We start from the raw sequence: 20335 nt of genomic DNA on the forward strand, positions 1-20335 counted from the left end.
CTAATCTGATCGATTGATTCATTTTCATCTGATAACTTTTACTCCGCCAAGCGCGCATGTTACCCACGACCCCACGGAGACTATACTCGATCGCGTCGCTCGACGCAACTACAGGACAAGTGCTGCGGGGCACGTCTGAAAATTTTGCCTCCGTCATACGCTTTACCAGTACCGAAAAAGCTGTTGCTCGACGGGCTATGCTCCGTCATCTTATCAGATGGCGCGTCCGAAGATCAGTGACATGGGGGTTGTGCTGCCACCACCTGCTTAGCGAACCACACATGGTGACACTAGGTTGGAACGGACCGTCAGGGTCTGCTCTTACGAAGTGACATCGGACCATTCTCTGACGAGCATCGCGGCCGCTGCCGATCGACATGGATGGGCTACACGCAAGAACGGATCCTGGGCACGGCCATGGTCAAGGTACAACTCATGGCCGCCGTCGTGGACCTTTTCCCATAACCTGACGACGGTAGCTACGTTGACCATCCAGCGTCTTGTAACCTTACAATTGAGCAATCAAATAGGTACGTTGCTGTCATCAGTCTTTCCGTCTTGTTCATCTGCGTCAAGTGTAGACGTCATTGTTTATCACATGAATCCGCTGACTGTCGGCTTTCCACTTACAGCTCCGCAACTCAAGCTTCTTGACGCCTGATTGCCCAGTTCAAAAAGAACCCAATTTGAAGCGTCGGTGACATTTGTCAGTGTACGTAGTCCCGCCAACAGTTGCGCACAGCGCGACACGAGCTCGCGTAATGTGTGCCAGCAATACTAACAGAAGCAGGGTACCTCGTAGTGACAACCCGCGAATATATCGCAGATATGAGTCCGCACGCCGAAATGTCGTCGAGCACGTCCGAAGGGCCAGCCCCAGCCGTTCAACGAGCTTTCAACGGTTTCCTGACCGAGAACCTCAATGAAAGCCATCTCCCCACGATTGAAAACCGTTCACACCTCCGATACACTGCAGAAGATGAGCTGCACGACCTTATATGTGTCGGTTTCGGTCCAGCGTCACTAGCCATTGGTGTGGCTCTGCATGATGCTCTGGATGGGACTGATCCTTCCCTGGTGGATGTTGCGGGCCTACAAAGCAGACCACCGAAAGTCGCGTTTCTCGAGAAGCAGTCGCAATTCGCGTGGCACGCTGGCATGCTTCTACCGGGTGCGAAGATGCAAATCACATTCATGAAGGACATGGCCACTATGCGAAACCCGAGAAGTGAATTCACCTTCATCAACTATCTGCACCAGAAGGACCGCTTAGTTGAGTTCGCAAACCTGAACACCTTCCTACCAGCCCGTGTGGAGTACGAGGACTACATGAAGTGGTGCGCTAGCTGGTTCGAAGAGGTGGTAGCATACAGCCAAGAAGTCATCAAGGTCATGCCCGAGAAGTCGCCAAATGGCGAGATAACCACATTCACCGTCGTCTCTCGCAACACCCTGACAGGACGCATCGAGTCGCGGAGAACCAAGCATGTCGTCATCGCTGCGGGTGGACGGCCAAATATTCCTGCGCCATTCCCGACAAACCATCCCAAGGTTGTCCACTCGTCAAAGTTTTCATACATCTCGAAGGAGATCTTGAAGGATCACAGCGCGCCTTACAGTGTGGCAGTAGTCGGAAACGGCCAGAGTGCCGCTGAGATCTTCGACTTCCTACACGCAAACTACCCCAACTCGCGAACACGAATGCTGATCAAGGGAGGAGCCCTGCGACCAAGCGACGACTCACCATTGTAAGTGAGAGATGACTGTTGCCGGACTGCCTCGCTAATATACCAGTGTCAACGAAATCTTCAACCCGTCGCGAACAGACTGCACATACGCACGCGCCCCTAAGCTTCGCGCAACTACGCTGCTGGAGGACAAGGGCACGAACTACGGCGTCGTCCGCCTTCCGCTTCTCGAACACATCTACGAGACCCTATACCTACAGCGCATCCGTCATGGTAACTCGCCCGCCGAGGAAGAGAACTGGCCGCACAGGATCATGCCATACCGTCGCGTAACCGATGTGACCGACTCCCCAGTTCGGCCGGGTGGTGTACGCCTTCAGGTACAAGACACCAGTCCATTATATTTCTCGGAGTGTGCGGGTGCCCAAGAAAGGCAGGAGACATTGGATGTCGATGCCGTCTTTGTAGCGACAGGATACCACAGGGACCTGCACGAGACGCTGCTCAAGGACGCAAGGCACCTAATGCCCGGTGGAGAGCTAGAGGGCGCCAAGTGGCAGGTGCAGAGGGACTACAAGATCAACTTCACCGAGAAGAGTGTTGGTGACGATGCCGGTGTTTGGCTGCAGGGCTGCTGTGAGACTACGCACGGTGTAAGTATTGCCTGGGCATGTTGCGAAGAGAAAGATGTGCTAATTGTGTGACAGTTGAGCGATACCCTTCTTTCGGTGCTTGCGACGCGTGGAGGTGAGATGGTGAGGAGCATCTTTGAGAGGCCTGCCACGTGGGACAACGGCGACGTGTTGGGCGGGTATGAGATGCGCGAGTAATGGATGGTTCGTCGGTGGATTCCATGTAACTAGGCACACTCCTCTTCCAGCTGCACATTTTACTATGACGTCTTTGGTCACGCCAGCTTTTCGCCCAGCCATGTCCAATTTCGTTTGTCGTTCCAATTGCACATGTCGCTTGCACTTGCTGCGGTCCGCGGCGGGTGTTGTGAGGGAAAAAAGCAACGCTTATTTGAATTTGATATCGGTGCCTAGGGCATCCAGGGTCGCGCCTGCCTGTTTGAGGACCCTGAAGAAGGAGGCAGCCCAAAGAAGCTGCAGTCGACACAACGTGAAGCTGCGCGGCGACCGTCGTGTGCCTGCTGTATGCGTGATAATGATGAGCAAAACGGCAGAGAAAGGCAGCTGCAGCCCGCACAGTGAATGACGGCAGTCACCCCACGATGATGGGCGCGAGGAGGCTGGCCGCTTTGGTCGCTAGCGCAACCAAGGAAAGAGCCCAATTCCATGGATGTTGCAATGGCGCCGACATCAGCGCTACGCTGACCTTGAAGCCATCCTTTCCCTCTGCCTGTGCATATTCTCCTCTGCGCTTCCCGTCCGCGCATTTCTTCCCTGCGGCTGCTCCAGGCCCTGCTGCGACAGCGTACAGCCGCTGACCACGTAACACCACCCCGCAACCGCCAAACGCTCCAAGCCCGTCACCCCGAGTCCCGTACGGCCACAACAAGCGCGCTCCCCTCGAGCCCACGCCTCTTGCACCCACGACTCCAGCGCTGCGCCGCAGTCACCGTCCGCCGTAGCTCGATCCTCTCCATCAGCGGGCGCGTATCCTCGGCATGCAACACCGGCAGTGAGGACTGATTGGCGTCTCTATCCGCGACACCGTCGCTCTACACCCTTAGCCCTCGCTGCTCCCGGTTGCCATGGAACCGCAGTGGACTGCCTACTCGGAGGCACCGGGTAATCGCTACTCGCACAGCATGGCCCCGTCTCCGCACGCCTCGCGGGACGCCAGCGTGTCTTCGCAGGTCAAGCCGGACCCCTACGCAACGCCGTCACGACAGAATTCAATGCCTTTGCAATCGCCTGGTGGCACTGCTAGCCGAGGCCCCGAGTACAACGACGGCGATGGCGATGTTCCCATGGAGGACGCATACAAGCCGCGGCTGAACATGGCGCGCCCTACGCAACAGCAGAGGCAATCGCAGCAGTTCCTCCAGCAAGAGGAGAGTGCCGCCGCCCGCAGATACTCGCCCATGAACCTTTCACCTACCTCGCCCTACTCGGGCGGTGCGCAGCAGGGCGGACAGAACTACACCAGCTTTACCCCTCAGGCCCAAGCGCAGACGCAAGCCAGCCGGCAGAGCCCGACGCGCAACAATCCCTATATGTCGCCGCCCAACAACTACTATTCTCCGCCATGTAGGTTCAGCCTGTGCTTGGATGCTCACATGCCTTGGCCCCCAGTACTGACAGTCTCGCTTTAGCCTCCCGACCGCATGCCCCTCAACTGCCGCCTCTACAGTCCAACATGAGCCCCGAGAGTTTCTACCCGCAATCTGCGACGGCGCAATTGAACGCGGTATACAATAGAGACGCTCGATCGCCGCGCGCCTCCTCCAGCTCAAACCCTCCACAGCTGCCTCCGCCAGGCCGAGGGCCAGTACCAAAATTCGAAAAGTGTGTCAACACTGCCGATTTGCAACCTAAGATCAATGCCCAGCCGCCCTTTCGTCGCGCAAATCCTGAGGGTGGCTTTATTAGCGTAAGTCGAACAGTGTGGGTGACAACTTCCATACTAACAGAACGTCTAGCCCCTACAAGCGCTCACTGCCCACCTGCCAATGACCTACAAGCTGTGCAACGGCGGCTTCAACTACCAATCGTCGCGCAACCCTCGTCGAGTCCTCACGAAGCCGAGCAAGGGCGTCAAGAACGACGGATACGACAACGAGGATAGCGATTACATACTCTACGTAAACGACATTCTTGGGTCAGAGGAATCAGGGCACAAGAACCGCTATCTGATTCTAGATGTGCTAGGTCAGGGTACCTTTGGGCAGGTTGTCAAGTGCCAGAACTTGAAGACACAGGAGGTTGTTGCGGTCAAGGTTATCAAGAACCGGACAGCATACTTCAACCAGAGTATGATGGAAGTGTCGGTGCTTGATTTGGTCAGTATTCACCTACAAAGACGCAGGACGGCTCTAACACGGCGCAGTTGAACAAGCAAATGGACAAGAACGATGATCATCACCTTCTGCGGCTGAAAGACACCTTCATCCACAGGCAACATCTGTGTCTGGTCTTCGAGTTGCTCAGCGTCAACTTGTACGAGCTGATCAAACAAAATCAGTTCCGTGGACTGTCCACAACCCTGGTGCGCGTGTTCGCACAGCAGCTGATCAATGGTCTCGCATTGCTTGGAAAGGCAAAGCTGATACATTGCGACTTGAAGCCCGAGAACATCCTGTTGAAGAAGTACGTAACATGTCTGACATTTGCGCGCGTCCACTGACCTGTTGCTAGCCTCGAGAGCCCAATCATCAAAATCATCGATTTCGGTTCCGCATGCGACGAACGCCAGACCGTGTACACGTACATCCAATCGCGATTCTACCGATCACCCGAAGTTCTGCTTGGTCTGCCGTATTCAGCAGCGATCGACATGTGGTCATTGGGTTGCATTGTTGTCGAGTTATTCCTCGGTCTGCCTCTGTTCCCAGGCTCGTCTGAGTACAACCAAGTGTCAAGGATAACGGAGATGCTGGGGCTACCACCGCATTGGATGCTCGAAATGGGCAAGCAATCAGGAGAGTTCTACGAGAAGTCGCAGGATGAGTATGGTCGCAAGCAATATCGGCTGAAGTCAATGGAGCAGTACTCACGGGAACATGGCACGAAGGAGCAGCCCAGCAAGAAGTACTTCTCTGCCACAACCCTGCCCGACATAATTAAGAATTATCCCATGCCGCGGAAGAACATGAAGCCAAACGAGATCGAGCGAGGTAAGCAGGCCAACAGACTGTGTCACCTTCACGGCTAACATCTCATAGAAATGGCCAACCGAGCGGCCTTTATCGACTTTGCACAGGGACTGCTGAATCTCAACCCACTAGAACGTTGGACCCCTGCGCAGGCCAAGTTACATCCGTTCATAACCCAGGCCAAGTTCACTGGTCCATTCGTACCTCCCATGACTCTAAAGTCTGGCTCAAGCAGGTCGCCTGCCCCCGGTGTTCAGGAACAGCAACGATACGAGGGCATGAGCAGACAGCGACAGCAGCAGCAACAACAGGCCGTCGCGCAACAGCAACAAGCGCAAGCAGCCCAGCATGCTGCGTATGCGAACATGCAGATGAACCAGTATGCCGCTGCACAAAGCCCGCAGGCTCAGCAAAACCCCTACAACATGTACGGCCCGAACCACCAGGGCGCTCCTCCACCATATCCTGCACAGACAGCACAATACGGTCAGCCGATGAATATGATGCAGCCACAACAGCCACGGCAATACAACCAGCCCCAGAACCTGTATGCCCAAGCTACTACCCGCGCTGGGCGGCAGCGAGCAACGACGATGGATCAACAGCAGTCGGGACAATCAGGTATCCCCCCTGCCCTTCAGAGGGTCATGAGCCACCTCGATCCCAACGCGCCTGTTCGTCTGCAACCATCACCGGCATACTACCCACCGCCACCTGATGGTGCCCCTGAAAGCGCGAGCAGCGCCGCCAGGAGAAGGGGGTCAAGGGCAGGCAATTCAAACCGCAACCAGAACTTTGTGCGAAACTTGGAAGACCGGACGCTTGAAGAAGGTTTTATGGGTCAGAATCATTGGCAGTGACGGGATGGCTTCGACGAGTAGTTCTCATATTACGAAAACAACCCTCTGCACCACGTAGAGATGCGACGGTGGATGAGTCGCGGCGTTCTGAGTTCTCCTTGATGCACGTTTCCCTCGGAGTGCTTCCGTCAGTATCGTTGCCCAAGACTGAGATAGGCAACATGTCGCTATCGACAGGTGGAGCAGGACTCGGATGACCGCGCAGGCCGCACATGTTCCCCACGATCTGCTCAAATTGTACCACGCTCTGACGATGCACAGCGCCCTCAACTGGCTTCTGACAGGCTCTCTGCTGGGCCAGATTGATGACTCACGGCCTGCACTGGGAGTCACTGAGCGAGAGAAGCTGGGTCTTGATCGGATGGTACACAACGGGGCGGACCAGATGCATGTTCAACAGCTTGGCTGGGGTCGCTAGATGTCGAGCGATGACTCAAACGTCCTCAGCAGTCGGGGAAGCGGTGGATGGCAGCACATGTACTTTTATTAGCATTCTCATAAACCTGTTTGGCTGTGTCCATGGCCACAAAAGCATGTATACTTTCAGCTGCGATGCTCGTGATGGGGTTGGAGGATGAATGAGCTCGGTGTAGGCTGACTGTGCTATTGAACAACTAGTAGTGAACGCAAGCAATGAATGTCGAATACCAACGCTTTAGACGTGGTGCAAACTTCCGTGGTTAATGACTGCCCTAGCGTATGGTGGTGAAGGCGTTCGCGTCTGCTTAGGGTTAGGCGCGGGGCACACAGTCATGGCTTGGCGCTGGCTCGAAATTCGGCTCCGGAAAGTTCAACCAAGGCGGCAGTGACTCTGGTCAACCCACACGGCGCCCGCCACACATATTACCCTCGACCCCTCCGGCAAATCCCTACTCTCGAGCACTGCAACCATGGCGTCACGATTCTTTGCCGCCAGCGACAGCTCCTCGGACGAGTCCAGCGAGGAGGAGCTCTACTCCAACGACGAGGAGTCTGAGCAGGAAGACAGCGACAAGGACTCGGACGAGGAATCCGATGACGACGACTCGTCCGACTCTGGATCCGAAACCGGAGCCAACCGCTTCTTGAAGGACGCCTCGAGCGACAGCGACAGCGACGACGAGGATGTGAACAAGGTGCTGAAGAGTGCCAAGGACAAGCGCTTCGACGAGCTCGAGGCGACCATCCGGCTCATTGAGAACGCGCAGAAGATCAACGACTGGGCTGTCATTTCCGAACGTACGTCCAATTCCGAAGTGGCTATGGGGATGGCATAGAACATGGTGGCGGGGTACACAAACAGTGCTGACATGCGTTATACAGAGTTCGACAAGCTCATCCGCCAGGTGCCCACTCTGACCAAGCAGAACGATGGCAAGGTCCCCAAGCTGTACATCCAGGCCGTTGCCGACCTCGAGACGGTTGTCCTCGAGACCCACGAGAAGCAGAAGGTCACCCCCAAGAAGATGAACGCTGTCAACGGCCGCGGTTTCAACGCTGTCCGCCAGAAGATCAAGAAGCACAACCGCGACTTTGAGAAGGACATCAACGCCTACCGGGAGAACAAGGAGGACTTTATGCGCGAGGAGGAGGAAGTTGTTCAAGCACCCAAGGAAAAGAAGAAGAAGAACAAGATCCCTCAACTCGGCACCGAGGTCGTTGAGGAGGCCACTGACGACGGCTTCATCACAGTCGGAGCTGGTGGCAAGGCCGTCCTGTACACAGCTGAGGGTATTCTCAAGCACCTGCGCGCCATTGTCGAGCAGCGTGGTCGCAAGAATTCGGACAAGCTGGAGCACATCCGGACACTGGAGAAGTTGTTCGACGTCGCCGTCAATGACTACCAAAAGGTCCGCGTTCTTTTGACCCTCATCTCGACGCGCTTCGATTTGACGTCTGGTACTGCCAGCCACATGCACCAAGATCAGTGGAAGCTGTGAGTACCTTTGGCCTGACATGTTTGCCATTTGCTAACATAACGCAGGGCCGACCAGGAATTCGGAAAGCTCCTTGAGATTCTTGAGAACAGCAACGAGATTGTTGTCATTGAGAACGCCGAGGAGTGGGAGGACGACGAGAAGCTGCCCACCATCACACCCGGCGAGATCTTCCGCATCCCAGGAAGCGTCGTCTCTTTCGTTGAGAGGCTCGACGACGAACTCACCCGCTCGCTGCAGCACATCGACCCACACACTTCCGAGTACATTGAACGGTTGACCGACGAGGCTCTGCTGTACGCTCAGCTGGTGCGCACCCTGGTATACGTTGAGAGCATGAAGAAGAACCCAAGCCTGGAACTTCCACAAGAGCCATTGAACCGCATTGTTATGCGGAGATTGGAACACGTCTACTTCAAGGTAAGAAACACGCCGTTTTCTGCTTTCTATGCTAACGTCCATAGCCCTCCCAAGTTATCACTATCCTCGAGAACAACGTCTGGAAGGCGATCCCGGAGAGCCTTGACTCCGAGATCACCCCCCGCGCCATCTCCAACGACACCGCCTCCCTCGTACAAACTCTTTGCACATACCTCTTCCAGAACAGTGAGGGCATCATCCGCGCTCGCGCCATGTTGTGCCAGATCTACTTCCTGTCTCTGCACGACCAGTACTACAAGGCTCGCGACATGATGCTCATGTCGCATTTGCAAGAGACCATTAGCAACTTTGACGTCAACACACAGATTCTCTTCAACCGCGCGCTGGTCCAAGTCGGTCTCTGCGCGTTCCGTGCCGGTCTCGTCTACGAGGCACAAACCTCGCTGCAGGAGATCTGCGGTAGCAACAGGCAGAAGGAGCTGCTTGCACAAGGTCTGCAGATGCAGCGATACTCCCAGATCTCGCCCGAGCAAGAGCGTCTCGAGCGTCAACGGCAACTTCCTTTCCACATGCACATCAACCTTGAGCTGCTAGAGTGCGTCTACCTGACCTGCTCCATGTTGCTTGAGATTCCTCTTCTCGCACAGCTTGGCTCCTCGCCCGACCTGAGGAAGCGAGTCATCAGCAAGACCTACCGCCGTCTCTTAGAGTACCATGAGCGCCAGATCTTCACTGGTCCTCCTGAGAACACGCGTGATCATGTCATGCAGGCGTCCAAGGCACTGTCTGCTGGTGAATGGAAGAAGGCAGCGGAGTTCATCAACTCGATCAAGATCTGGGAGCTCATGGCCGACTCGGAGAAGATTAAAGAGATGCTTTCCTCGCAAATCCAGGAAGAGGGTCTCCGGACATATCTCTTCACATACGCACCTTTCTACGACACGCTCTCCATCACCACACTGGCGGGTATGTTCGAGCTGTCGGAGCGCAAGGTCTCCGCAGTCGTCTCCAAGATGATTTCACACGAGGAGCTCGCTGCCGCTCTCGACCAAGTCAACTCCGCCATCATCTTCAGGAAGGGTGTTGAGCTGTCAAGACTACAGACCCTCGCGCTCAGCCTGTCAGACAAGGCATCCGGTCTCATCGAGTCGAACGAGAAGACACTGGAGCAACGCACACAAGGAACCGCCAACGCCTTTGAGAGGCAAGGTGGACGTGGCGGTCGCGGTGGCCGAGGAGGCGGCCGTGGTGGTGGTGGTCGCGGCGGAGGTGGACCACGGGGCGGAAGGAATCAACAGTTCACTGGCGGTGCTTTGGGACGTGCGATCCAGGCTTAGACGTAGATACCTCGTCTTCTAGGAGGCAACGTAGGGTCATGGGCGGCGAATACGGTTTTGTCGGACTACACCTTTGGTAGCTCCGTGGTAATGCGAATGCTTTTCAGCTAGATCATGAGAGCGAATGCAGGAATGAAAAGTACGCAAAAAGCACATCATGTTCGTGGCCGCGTAGTTTTGACTACCTTGGTGGTTGATGGATGTGTGAATAAAATGTATATGATCGCAATTCCGACAGTTTCCAACAGACTTTGATGTGACTTTGTGTAGCCATCCATTCTTCGAGTTCGTTGAAGTGCCTAAATATAAGGCGACGAAGTGGAAATTTGCCTTAGTACAGTTGTGCTCTATTGGGTGTGTTGAGTAGTGTGCAGAACCGCACGTCGATCAAAATGGCTTCGCATAGCGAATTAGATACTCCGGAGGGAGTAAAGTGAGGCGATAATGTGACAAGGAGTCTTTCGTATCTTCTGCGAAAGTGTTCAAAGCATGCGACAATATGTCAACTCTCGGGCTTTACGTGCTGTGTGTATCTTAGCCCGTTTATCTTGAGTTTAAAAGCAGCTAATAGATAACCCTACAGGCTGCTTCTTGCGTCTCTGAAATGAGTTGATATGGTAAAGGTAGCGTCGTTGAGCAGCACTATCCGCCTCTCTCTTTGGGCGGTATATCTTGCGAGCAAAAATTGTCTAATTAACTAAGAATAATAAAAAGCTGGACACTCGAATAGAGGTATTCTAGGTGCTAGACGTCTGCAGGGGCAAAAAGAGATGGACGGGCGGGTGATCTACCGACTTTGTTAGCAACTGGGCTCGAACTCGTTCAATTCACTGTCTTACCGAAACCCGGACCTTCCGCAATTGTTGTCAGGTCTTCTGCACTAAGACTAGCGCGAAAATCCGATGCAAAGCGGACCTTTTTATGGTCAGTTTTAGGCATATAAGAGTGTACAGGGTGGTTACTAACGCTCTACCACTGAGCCACACGCCCTGGAGTCTTGAAGACTGGTGTTGATGGAGATTTGTGAAATTAGAGCGTATCCAATGTTGGGTGAAAGCGGGGATGAGCCCCTCACCTTAGGATAGACCAACCAAACGAACAACTCCTCTTCTAACCGGTAGCCCAAAGGTGGGGCTGTTGGAATGTGGAAACCGAATGGTATCCGATTGTTGGCCGAACCATGTTTATACACAGTCGATCTAGTCAATAGAGATCTTGAACGTTGAAGGACGACGCGATAGCACCTTTCAAAAGACATGGAACGATCTATTGCGGATAAAGGAACAGAAGTAAATGACTTTGTAAATTTATATTGCTTTAGATCTTGTTAGCCTTCGCTCTGGTAAGGACCTCGGGATGTAGACTATAACGCACCTTTCGACTTTCTTCCCCTCAAGACAATAGCCTAGACACACTGATAACCATATCTTTGCGCGTAATTTCTATACTGCGAATTCCCTCGTCGTCGCCGTCGTTCCATCACACGTGCCAGGGGAAACGACGGAGTTACCGGCCCGCCAAGACCCTGTCGATCCATCGCAGACACGCGACTTGAGAACACGAGACGAAACCACATGGCAGCCGCAGCCCTCCACATCGGTGAACCATGAAGCTACGAATAGCCTCTGCATGGCACACCCTCGCCGTTCTGCTTCTGCTGGGCGGAGCAGCCCAGGCTTCATTGGGTGACAGACTGCCCGATTTCAAGGACTGTGTTCAGGTACGTGTAGATGGAGTTGCGCTTTGGCTGGAGACATGAGCAAAGAGAATGCGCCTTCACCGACTTGAGACATGTAACTAACTGCTCATCTACAGGTGTGTAAAGAAGCCAATTGCGGTCCAGATGGCACGTCAATACGTATGCCCACCCTAATCACCCTCCTCCACGCATACTCACACGCGCAGCCTTCCACCGCCGCCTGCTCCTCTGGGACTGTCCCTCAGAATGCGACTACACGTGTCAGCACATCATAACCACCCAACGCCTCGCGCGCGATCCCCCGTACATGCAACCCATCTACCAATTCCACGGCAAATGGCCCTTCTACCGCTTCATGGGCATGCAAGAGCCGTTTAGCGTCATCTTCTCCCTCTTCAACTACCTCGCGCACGACTGGGGCATGTCGCAGCTCCGCGACAAGATTCCCGCGTCGTACCCGCTGCGGAAATACTACTTGTGGTTTGGCTACGTGGGCCTGGCGAGCTGGACGTTCAGCATGATATTCCACACCAGAGATTTTGGGGTCACGGAGAAGCTGGACTACTTCGCTGCGGGCGCGAACGTTCTCTATGGGCTGTACTATGCGCCCATCAGAGTGTTCCGACTCGACAGGAAGGAGCCGAGGAAACAGAGCTTGCTGAGGCTCTGGACGGGACTGTGCATTACGTTGTATACGTTGCATGTCTTGTACCTCTCGCTCTGGTCCTGGGATTACACGTACAACATGGCTGCCAATGTCGCTGTTGGTATCGTGTCCAACCTGCTTTGGAGCGGCTTCAGTTACGTTCAGTATCAGAAGATTGGGAGGACCTGGGCTGTCTGGCCGGGTCTGTGTGTTGCCTGGATCATCTTGGCTATGAGCCTGGAGCTGTTGGACTTCCCGCCCTGGATGGGCATGGTTGATGCGCACAGCCTGTGGCATCTGGGTACGGTGTTGCCGACCGTTTTGTGGTACAAGTGAGTTACAATCTCACGTCAACATGTTTCCAAGGCTAACAGCTTCCAGCTTCCTCATCAGAGACGCTCAGGAAGACATTGCAGGTACGCGCCTCAAGGATTGATGGACGCGCTCGCTTCCTGACGAGACTACCATCCGCCTGCTGTCAATGGCTCCGTCGCTTACCATACTCGTTTCCAGGAAAACTACCTACTGCTGGTTATGGCGCTGGAGCTTGGAAAGACAAGAGCTAGTTTCACTCTTGACAGTCGCATCGAGTGTGTTCAGACAGGCCACAACAATACAAATACCGCGTCCTTCTGTGGGCTCACAGTACTGTGTACATGGATAATGGAAACGACTTGCATAATGGGACGACATTTCCAAAGGGGAAACCCCAGAGACCACGGACGCTCTGTCGTGAAGCTCGTAAAATCATGATATAGAATGTTTGTACCAGCCGGTACCCAGCGCAAACGCCCAGGACTAGCCGTCGCAGTGACTGCGATAATGAAAACCCCAGTAATCTGACATGAAGCGAAAGTCATCAATCCTGCTCTCCCATTCCATACCTATTCATCGGGAATCTGCAAGGGTCCCTGATTCCACTCACCGCCTTCCAATCCTAAGATGTATTAGTATGACTACAGCATTGAATCAGGAGGGAAGCCCAGCATACCTCGCGTGAAAGCCGTAATATCATCGCCTTCCGTCTGATAAAAGACATACAGGCTGTCCCACACCGTCTCCTCCCCACGCTTCTCAGCAAATGCAGTGACAGTGAGATGTGTACCCCCAAGCCCAAGTACTGGGCCGGCGGGATTAGTAATAGCAAACGTCTCGTTTGCGAGGAACGTCGTGTTCTCGGCTTGGTACGTAACGTTGTATCCTCTGATACTTCGATCCGCCATTTGTGCGTAAAAGTATGTTGTGTAGCCCAGCGACGTGATGGGATACACGTCCTGTATGGTGCCCATGGTGGCGTTTTGCCACGAGTTGATGGGATGGGTTTCTGTGGACGTGAGGTTTTCATTCGTGTCTTTCCACCAGAACTCGACGTCGTTGTCCTTGTTGTTCAGCATGGCGTAGGATGTGGAGCCAGCACCCCAGCTGTAGCAGCCGACGCCGCCGTGGCCATTGAAACCAGACCATTTATCGGTCGCGATCCAGGTTTCCTCCGCTTGGCCACTGTACCAAGCATATTGCTGAAACGTCGATTCGTCGATGGCGTACCAGATGTTCTGTTGTAATGATGATGGTGTCAGCGTATCAACTCAAGTAACTCTACAAACATGGAACTTACCATGCCCTTTCGTCCTGTAAATGGGACTGTGTTATTTAGACCAGAAGCGGTGGGGAATTCTGTAAAGTCAGTGTCACCATAGAAGTCACCCTTCCAGCACGCCTGCAGCCCAGTGGTCGGCGAGTCGAATGCTTTGAGGTTGAGGTCGCTGAGTGGTCCGGGCTCCCAGATGTCGGTGACGTTGGTTTGCGTCAGTTGCTTGACTGTGTTGTTCTTGTCAATGTAGAAGATGTGGAACTACTCGTAGTTAGTACATCTACTCGAGAAGAAGACTAAGAAGGGGTCAAAGTCAGTTTCAGAGTACTCACAAATTGGGTTTCATTGATGGCGAACGCGACCGCGGATATGGGCGATGCGTCCTTTGCATCACTGGCCACAGTCTGAGCTTTGGTTCCACCAATCCATTGCCTATCTGTGGTATATTGCATGAATCGGATGTCGCCTGTATGATGCTGGAAGTAGAGCGTGAAGATTCGTCGTTGGCCTTTATTCCACGACTCTCCAGCTAGAGCGATACCAGTGCCGTCTGGGAGGAAGTAGATACAAGGTTAGTGTGCATTTCACATTCACCTTACAGATATGTACTGACTGAATACACCCTTTTTCGACATATACTCGGCGTTGAGAGAACCGCCGATGCATGATTCTGGGTTATCGCGACAGAAAGGATGAACAATGTCCTTATGTCTGCGTTGCGTTAGAATAAGGAGTGCATGAAGAAGTACACTTGTTGAAACTTACGACTCCTTCTTCCTTAGACCCAAACCCAGACCGAGTCCCAAGCCAAGACCGATGAGTGCAAGAACACCGAGACCAATGAGGATGAAGAAAGTGCGCTTCTTCATGCCACATCTTCGATCGTCTTTTGGTGGCACTGGATGGGCAGGTTCATGATAACTCTCATACGAGTCGACATGCTCTTTGAAACCGTAGGGCCGGATGTTTGGAGACGTGATGGTAGTGCCTCCATGCGATGAAGGTGACATTGGTCGGCCTCCATGAGGGTAGTGACTGAACTGGCCGGGCACTCTGCACATTCGTGGATGAAGTCAGTGTGTGTATCACAAGTAGTTAGTACAGGGCACATACACTTGAGGTCCGGAGAAGTCTGGAGTAGGCGTGCCTATTGGGTCGAGTGTGCTATACGGAGTCTCTTTCTCTGTCGAATACCTGCTATAGCGTTAGATTATGGGCCAAGAAGCGGCCGTGCGGTGTGATGATTACATTGGAAAAGACAATGGGAGAGATCAGACTTACCCTTCTTTGTATGCCTCATAGTTCTGCGGCTGTGGAGACTGATGGTACTCTTGTTCATATGGTAGTGGGGGTGAGACTGCTGGCGAGGTGTTCGAGTTGGAGTAGGGTTGTGAAGAACCATCGACTGGGTATATCTGATTGTGTTCCTGGAAGTGCGAAGGTGGGCTCCACTGGCTATCGGCATAGCTTCGGGGACTGCTCATGTCCTCGCGATATTCTTCACGTCGATCCATTTTGCCTGATAGAAGGTACTAGGTATGAAGGGTGGATCGGAATCTTGAGGGAACAGCGAGCTCACTAGCTTTGAGCTTGCCCGGGTGGGCAAGAGACATGACCCAAATGCAGCTGCGCCTTCAGGAAATGCAAGAGAAGTGCTGACGGGTAAGGACAGGGTAGCATGCATACCTGAGCGCGCCTGAGTGCTTCTGGGTTGTGGATCATCCGGACTTAGGTTAGGGCATGTCTACCGCACAACAGTAAGCACAACAGTTAGCAATTAGCATGTACCTAGTCATGACAAGGACCAATTGGGGTTCGTGAGGCTTGCTGTCAGCACCATCGCATCCAGAGTTCATTCAACGAACACATCATCATTCGTTGAATGCTAGTTGTGGTTCGATCGCGCGCATAGTGATGCCAATGGAGCCGAACATTTGATTCTCTTCAGCCGCTGAATGCCTACCGTAAGCACTCCATAGCCCAAAAGATTCAACAAGAAGACAGTTGTACAGTACTGCTCTCACGACAGATCTGTATCGCAAGATATATGCGTCCGTCTGCTTCGATTGCGAGAATATAACCTTCTCGTCGGAGATGCAGCTTTGTGGCTTTCGGTAGCAGCCAAAGTTCAGCCCTGGGCTAGGGTCGGGCTGAAAGCAGAACTAATATTAGGTTCGTGATTTGCTGGGTCCATTCATGCATAATACCATCTCGCTTGCCCCGGAAAAGCCGAGAATATGTCAGCTGGAGGAGACAAAATCGTACGTTCGTTATACAGGTGTGGTGGGTCAGACGGCGAGGTCTTCCTCTAGATTGCAGCGTCGTGCGGGAGCGTCCGGCAACCCCGCAACTCAACCTCCATAACCTGGTGTCGCATTGTAGCAGTGGGTAGAGGAGTATGCACTCAACCGATGTGCGACGCTATGAATCTCACCGAGGAAGCCAATATGCGAAGGCCCAATTACTAATATGAAGGCCGCTGTGACTGGTTGGGTAGGTGTACGTACCCAGATACACAACGTTGCGGCTGTTCGGAAAGTCCGCACTGCGCGTTCGAACCATATCTCGGGCTGAGCTCATCGTGGTAGGTTTGAGTACCACGAGGTGTGGTGACTCAATGGTAGACCTGGCTCACCGGTTGGTGCACAACATGTGTGATTTGATCGTCTGGTGGAGAGCCGACCTGGCGATGCTCACCCTGTCAACTTGGATGCTATCAGCAACGTACGACATTATTTGCGCACCAAAGCGGATACAATAAGGAATGTGGGACATAAGAGCAGTTACAGGAGGAGCGAGGCTCCAACAGTAGGCTGTGTCTCTATCCGGATGTTTTTCTGTAGCCTCATTAAGGGCATCATGTATCCGAGCGTGCTTCTGAAAGTCGCCGACGACTATGAAGCCGGAGACTTATTGCAAACCAGTGCAAATCCAATGGGGTGCTCATGGAGCAATCAGTGGAATATGACTTGTATAAAGTACGCTTCGCGAAGCACACAGCAAGGCGCAGCATCACGTTGTGTCGCGAGTACCTTTGAACAATATGTCAGCTCCACACCACGAGAAAGACACAGGGTGAGTTGTACCATCCGCAGACGCTGCAGTAATGCATCAGCTAAAAGCGTGTCAGGCAGGTTTCAGACTGGTTTGAAGAGCGCCCAATAAACAAGGCCAGCCGTCAACAGATTGCTCGTGTACTTGTCGATAGGATCGCTTTTGTAGGCATCGACTGGGCTAAGCTTCCGGGTGGCACAGAAACGGGCAAGGCAGTGCACATGCTGGACTATGCGTGCGGGCCCGGGTTCATGGTAAGTTCTAGCTGTACGAAGTGCATGTGAGACATATACTGACTTCGTACCTCCCTGCAGAGTAAGGTTTGTACACTTGCGTACAATACGCAGGTCCTTCACTGATTGTAAATCAGATATTCGGACCATACGTATCTTCCATACACGCAGTTGATGTATCTCGTACCATGATCGAGAAGTACATCAAGAACATAGACACGTTCGGGCTTAGACGCGAAAATATTGCAGGCACGGTCGGCAACTTGCTGTCAGACCCGATCGAGCCTTCTTCGCTCGACAGCGAAGAGTATAGCAATTTCGACCTCATCACAGTCGGCGCAGCTTTGCACCATTTTCCCTCTGCAAAGGACGCTCTCCGGCTCTTAGGGCAGAGGCTGAAGCCTGGAGGCGTCCTTCTCATTCAGGATCTGTACAGCTACGTTGTAAGCGAAGCTGTGCAAGAGACAGGCAAAGCGAAACATACGCAACAGAAGGAAAGTGACATGGCATCGATGATGCGGGAGGCTGGGTTGGTCGGTTTCCGCTTTGAGGTGCTGCAGGGAAACTTCGAGATTGAGTTACCAAGCGAGGAGGTGGGCCAGATTCAGTGCTTCATGGCGAGGGCTGCGAGGCCGCTGAGCTAGACCTAGGAATGTTTGATACCATAGGCGTTGTTGCAGTAGTTTTGTATGCGAATCCCATACCTAGGTAGTCATGTCTTGTCTGGTGATGAAGCTATTCGTGAGTCTGAGGTGGTGTGGCGTATGTGTGGCTGAGGAGCTCAGCGACAGGATGATGCGCTAATCTGCACTAGCGCGAACCAAATGAGTCAGGGGGTCATGACGAAACGCCCGCACCGTCCATTCGATAGTGTCGAGCCCAGCCCACGAAAGCTGACCCTTTCACACCCACACGCCCCTACGCCCCTACCCACACTGAAGACGCGATATTACTCGCGATCGACAGTGAAGCCCAGCAGAGAGCCGCCTCACAAGTCATCCATAGCAGACGCGTCTGCCCGGCCTTCTTCTTCACAGCAGCCGCCCTCCCCCACATCCGCACCCGACGCCGGCCCAAGTCGACGGCAACCCCCGCGCGACACATCGCGAAATTTCCACTCCACCCAGCAAAGCGACAGGAATGGATTATATCTGCCCGAGAATCATGGCTTTTTTCTGGTACTCCAATCTCCCCAAGATCGCGAAGTTGGGCGACGACGTCCGCACTGGTCACCGCGTTTGAGCGCGACACTGCCACTCCGAACATCTCTATACACCTATAGCCTCCTGGCGTAGACGTCAGACTTTGAGGGAGAGCGTCTCAAGCGGAAACGCAGCGACAGTCGCGCTCACTAGTTGCAACTTGTGACAAAGGACGTCCAACCGATCCGAAACACTCTTCGCCTTCCCCCTTCACAGCGCGCGCACAAACATCACGACCGTGCTTGCAGCAGTGAACGAACAGAGGCTCGCCCAAAAGACATCTGCGCAACCGAGAGTTTCCCTGGTACCAGCGGTCACATTCCCCGCAAACGAACCGCTCAACCGTGGTAGTGCTGCACCCGTGACTTTCCTCAGGGACCACCTGGACACGCACTACATCTGTCGGACGAGACTGTGAACACTCCTAGCATACACAGCAACAGCACTCAATCTCCATCGCCCCGCGACACGTCTACGACACCACAAGTCCTGCTCTCTACCTGCAGGTCACGGACCTGCCCTTACCACGCAATCCACGACGCCATCATGGCTTGCACCAAGATACCCGCGAGCGTCATCATGCCGCCCCGCGAGCTGAAACAGTACAAGCGATGGCAATGTCTGCACACGAATACTAGGCCAGCTGAGCAAGGCTACATCCCCACAGCACGCGAATACGAAGACTTCCACCAGTGGTTGAAACGACAAGACTCTGGATACTTCTCAGACCCATTTGACGACATCTCCGGTCACATTACCCACGGACGTTCTGCGGAGACGTCATCTTCCTTCGAATCGCCAGTCGCATCGATATGTCAGCATCCTATGCACCCTGTAGCAGCCGGCCAGCTACAATCACGATGTCCCGTCTGTATCATCGACCTGCACATCAGATACATGAATGTATTGTCAGAGGCTCTCGAAAGCGCAGGCGGTTGCGCGCCATCTTGTACACTCACCAGCTCAGAACACCAACACACCGTTTACAGCGCCTGGTGCAAGGGGAAGATCGGCACACTTAAGGAGCTATCGAGACTTGAGCTCATGGCCGAAGAAGAAGCTTCATGGTCTGCGCAGCATCCAGAGGTCGCGCACGAAGACGTGCGAACCGCAGCGAAGGCCGTGGAGCTATACTGGTCAGAGACTACGGGTTGCTTAGAAAAGCGACCTCGATCGAACAAACAGGCTGCAGTTGTCTTTGCTCCGGACACCGATTTTGAGCCCGGACGACCCAATCCGTACTTCCATAGGCGATCGCTGCGCTACGAGCCTGGGAAACACACAGTTGTTGAGGAAGGGGAACAAGAAGATGATGTCTCAGAGGATTCGGAAGACTACTCTCACGGAAAGATACATCATGTCGGCTCAACAGACGAGTCAAGCAACATTACTTCGCGGTCTGAGGCGGAGGAGTCACATGCCGTCCTTGACTCAACCTGCGAGATCGAGGAGGATGATGGAGACAGTGACTGGGAAGATGTTGACTCTGACGAGGACAACTCTGACTGCGAAAGCGAATTCAGTGACAGTGACTGCGCATACTTCGAGATTGAGGAAGAAGCGAGCTTCATCGTCTTTGGCGACGACTGAGCTGATCCACAGCGATCTACCTCACACACTCATCGCTACGCGGCCACCCAAAGACAGCCTCACACGAAGCGATCGCTACGAATCATGTACATATACCCAAGATAAGAAGTAGAGGCACGAAGGACTGTGTCTGGGGAGGAGGATAGAGAGGCAAAGCATACAAACAGGTCTCCAACAAAGGCTGGCAGATGTCGCGCGGCGCGGACGTGAAGAGAAGCAGCGGACTTGATAGCACACATGTGAGTAATCGGAAAGACACTCATCTATCGTCAATGACAATAATTCATTATTCTGACACGCCTGATCCATTTCTATGACTCTTTTTTCTTCATCCTCAAAGCATCATTGCAAGCCATT

General features: G+C 53.5%; 7 protein-coding genes across 7 annotated transcripts; 6 read left to right on the top strand and 1 right to left on the bottom strand.

Moving 5' to 3' along the window:
• Positions 1-846: 846 nt before the first annotated feature.
• On the top strand, positions 847-2518 carry SIDA2 (L-ornithine N(5)-monooxygenase; the record flags this gene model as incomplete). Its single annotated transcript, XM_051468746.1, has 3 exons — positions 847-1748; positions 1795-2341; positions 2396-2518. The coding sequence occupies 3 exons, from the start codon at positions 847-849 to the stop codon at positions 2516-2518; spliced, it is 1572 nt and encodes a 523-aa protein (XP_051326961.1).
• Positions 2519-3405: 887 nt separating this feature from the next.
• Positions 3406-6329, top strand: J4E85_004491 (uncharacterized protein; the record flags this gene model as incomplete). The annotated part of the gene is made up of 6 exons (XM_051468747.1): positions 3406-3904; positions 3970-4247; positions 4297-4656; positions 4704-4963; positions 5012-5490; positions 5539-6329. The coding sequence occupies 6 exons, from the start codon at positions 3406-3408 to the stop codon at positions 6327-6329; spliced, it is 2667 nt and encodes an 888-aa protein (XP_051326962.1).
• An 890-nt stretch (positions 6330-7219) lies between these two features.
• On the top strand, positions 7220-9963 carry NIP1 (Translation initiation factor 3 subunit c; the record flags this gene model as incomplete). Its single annotated transcript, XM_051468748.1, has 4 exons — positions 7220-7547; positions 7632-8244; positions 8293-8665; positions 8710-9963. The coding sequence occupies 4 exons, from the start codon at positions 7220-7222 to the stop codon at positions 9961-9963; spliced, it is 2568 nt and encodes an 855-aa protein (XP_051326963.1).
• Positions 9964-11569: 1606 nt separating this feature from the next.
• J4E85_004493 (uncharacterized protein) lies at positions 11570-12744 on the top strand (the record flags this gene model as incomplete). Its single annotated transcript, XM_051468749.1, has 4 exons — positions 11570-11683; positions 11779-11821; positions 11869-12640; positions 12690-12744. The coding sequence occupies 4 exons, from the start codon at positions 11570-11572 to the stop codon at positions 12742-12744; spliced, it is 984 nt and encodes a 327-aa protein (XP_051326964.1).
• Positions 12745-13192: 448 nt separating this feature from the next.
• Positions 13193-15413, bottom strand: J4E85_004494 (uncharacterized protein; the record flags this gene model as incomplete). The annotated part of the gene is made up of 8 exons (XM_051468750.1): positions 13193-13245; positions 13300-13861; positions 13924-14160; positions 14232-14449; positions 14513-14610; positions 14665-14952; positions 15013-15093; positions 15181-15413. 8 exons carry the CDS (start codon positions 15411-15413, stop codon positions 13193-13195), a joined length of 1770 nt encoding a protein of 589 aa, XP_051326965.1.
• Positions 15414-16942: 1529 nt separating this feature from the next.
• On the top strand, positions 16943-17830 carry J4E85_004495 (uncharacterized protein; the record flags this gene model as incomplete). Its single annotated transcript, XM_051468751.1, has 3 exons — positions 16943-16974; positions 17030-17207; positions 17324-17830. The coding sequence occupies 3 exons, from the start codon at positions 16943-16945 to the stop codon at positions 17828-17830; spliced, it is 717 nt and encodes a 238-aa protein (XP_051326966.1).
• Positions 17831-18934: 1104 nt separating this feature from the next.
• On the top strand, positions 18935-19978 carry J4E85_004496 (uncharacterized protein; the record flags this gene model as incomplete). The annotated part of the gene is made up of 1 exon (XM_051468752.1): positions 18935-19978. The coding sequence occupies one exon, from the start codon at positions 18935-18937 to the stop codon at positions 19976-19978; it is 1044 nt and encodes a 347-aa protein (XP_051326967.1).
• Positions 19979-20335: the final 357 nt, after the last annotated feature.

This window comes from Alternaria conjuncta (genome assembly GCF_024043145.1).
Source record: "Alternaria conjuncta strain BMP 0040 chromosome Unknown scaffold_6, whole genome shotgun sequence".
NCBI classification, from domain to species: Eukaryota; Fungi; Ascomycota; class Dothideomycetes; order Pleosporales; family Pleosporaceae; genus Alternaria; species Alternaria conjuncta.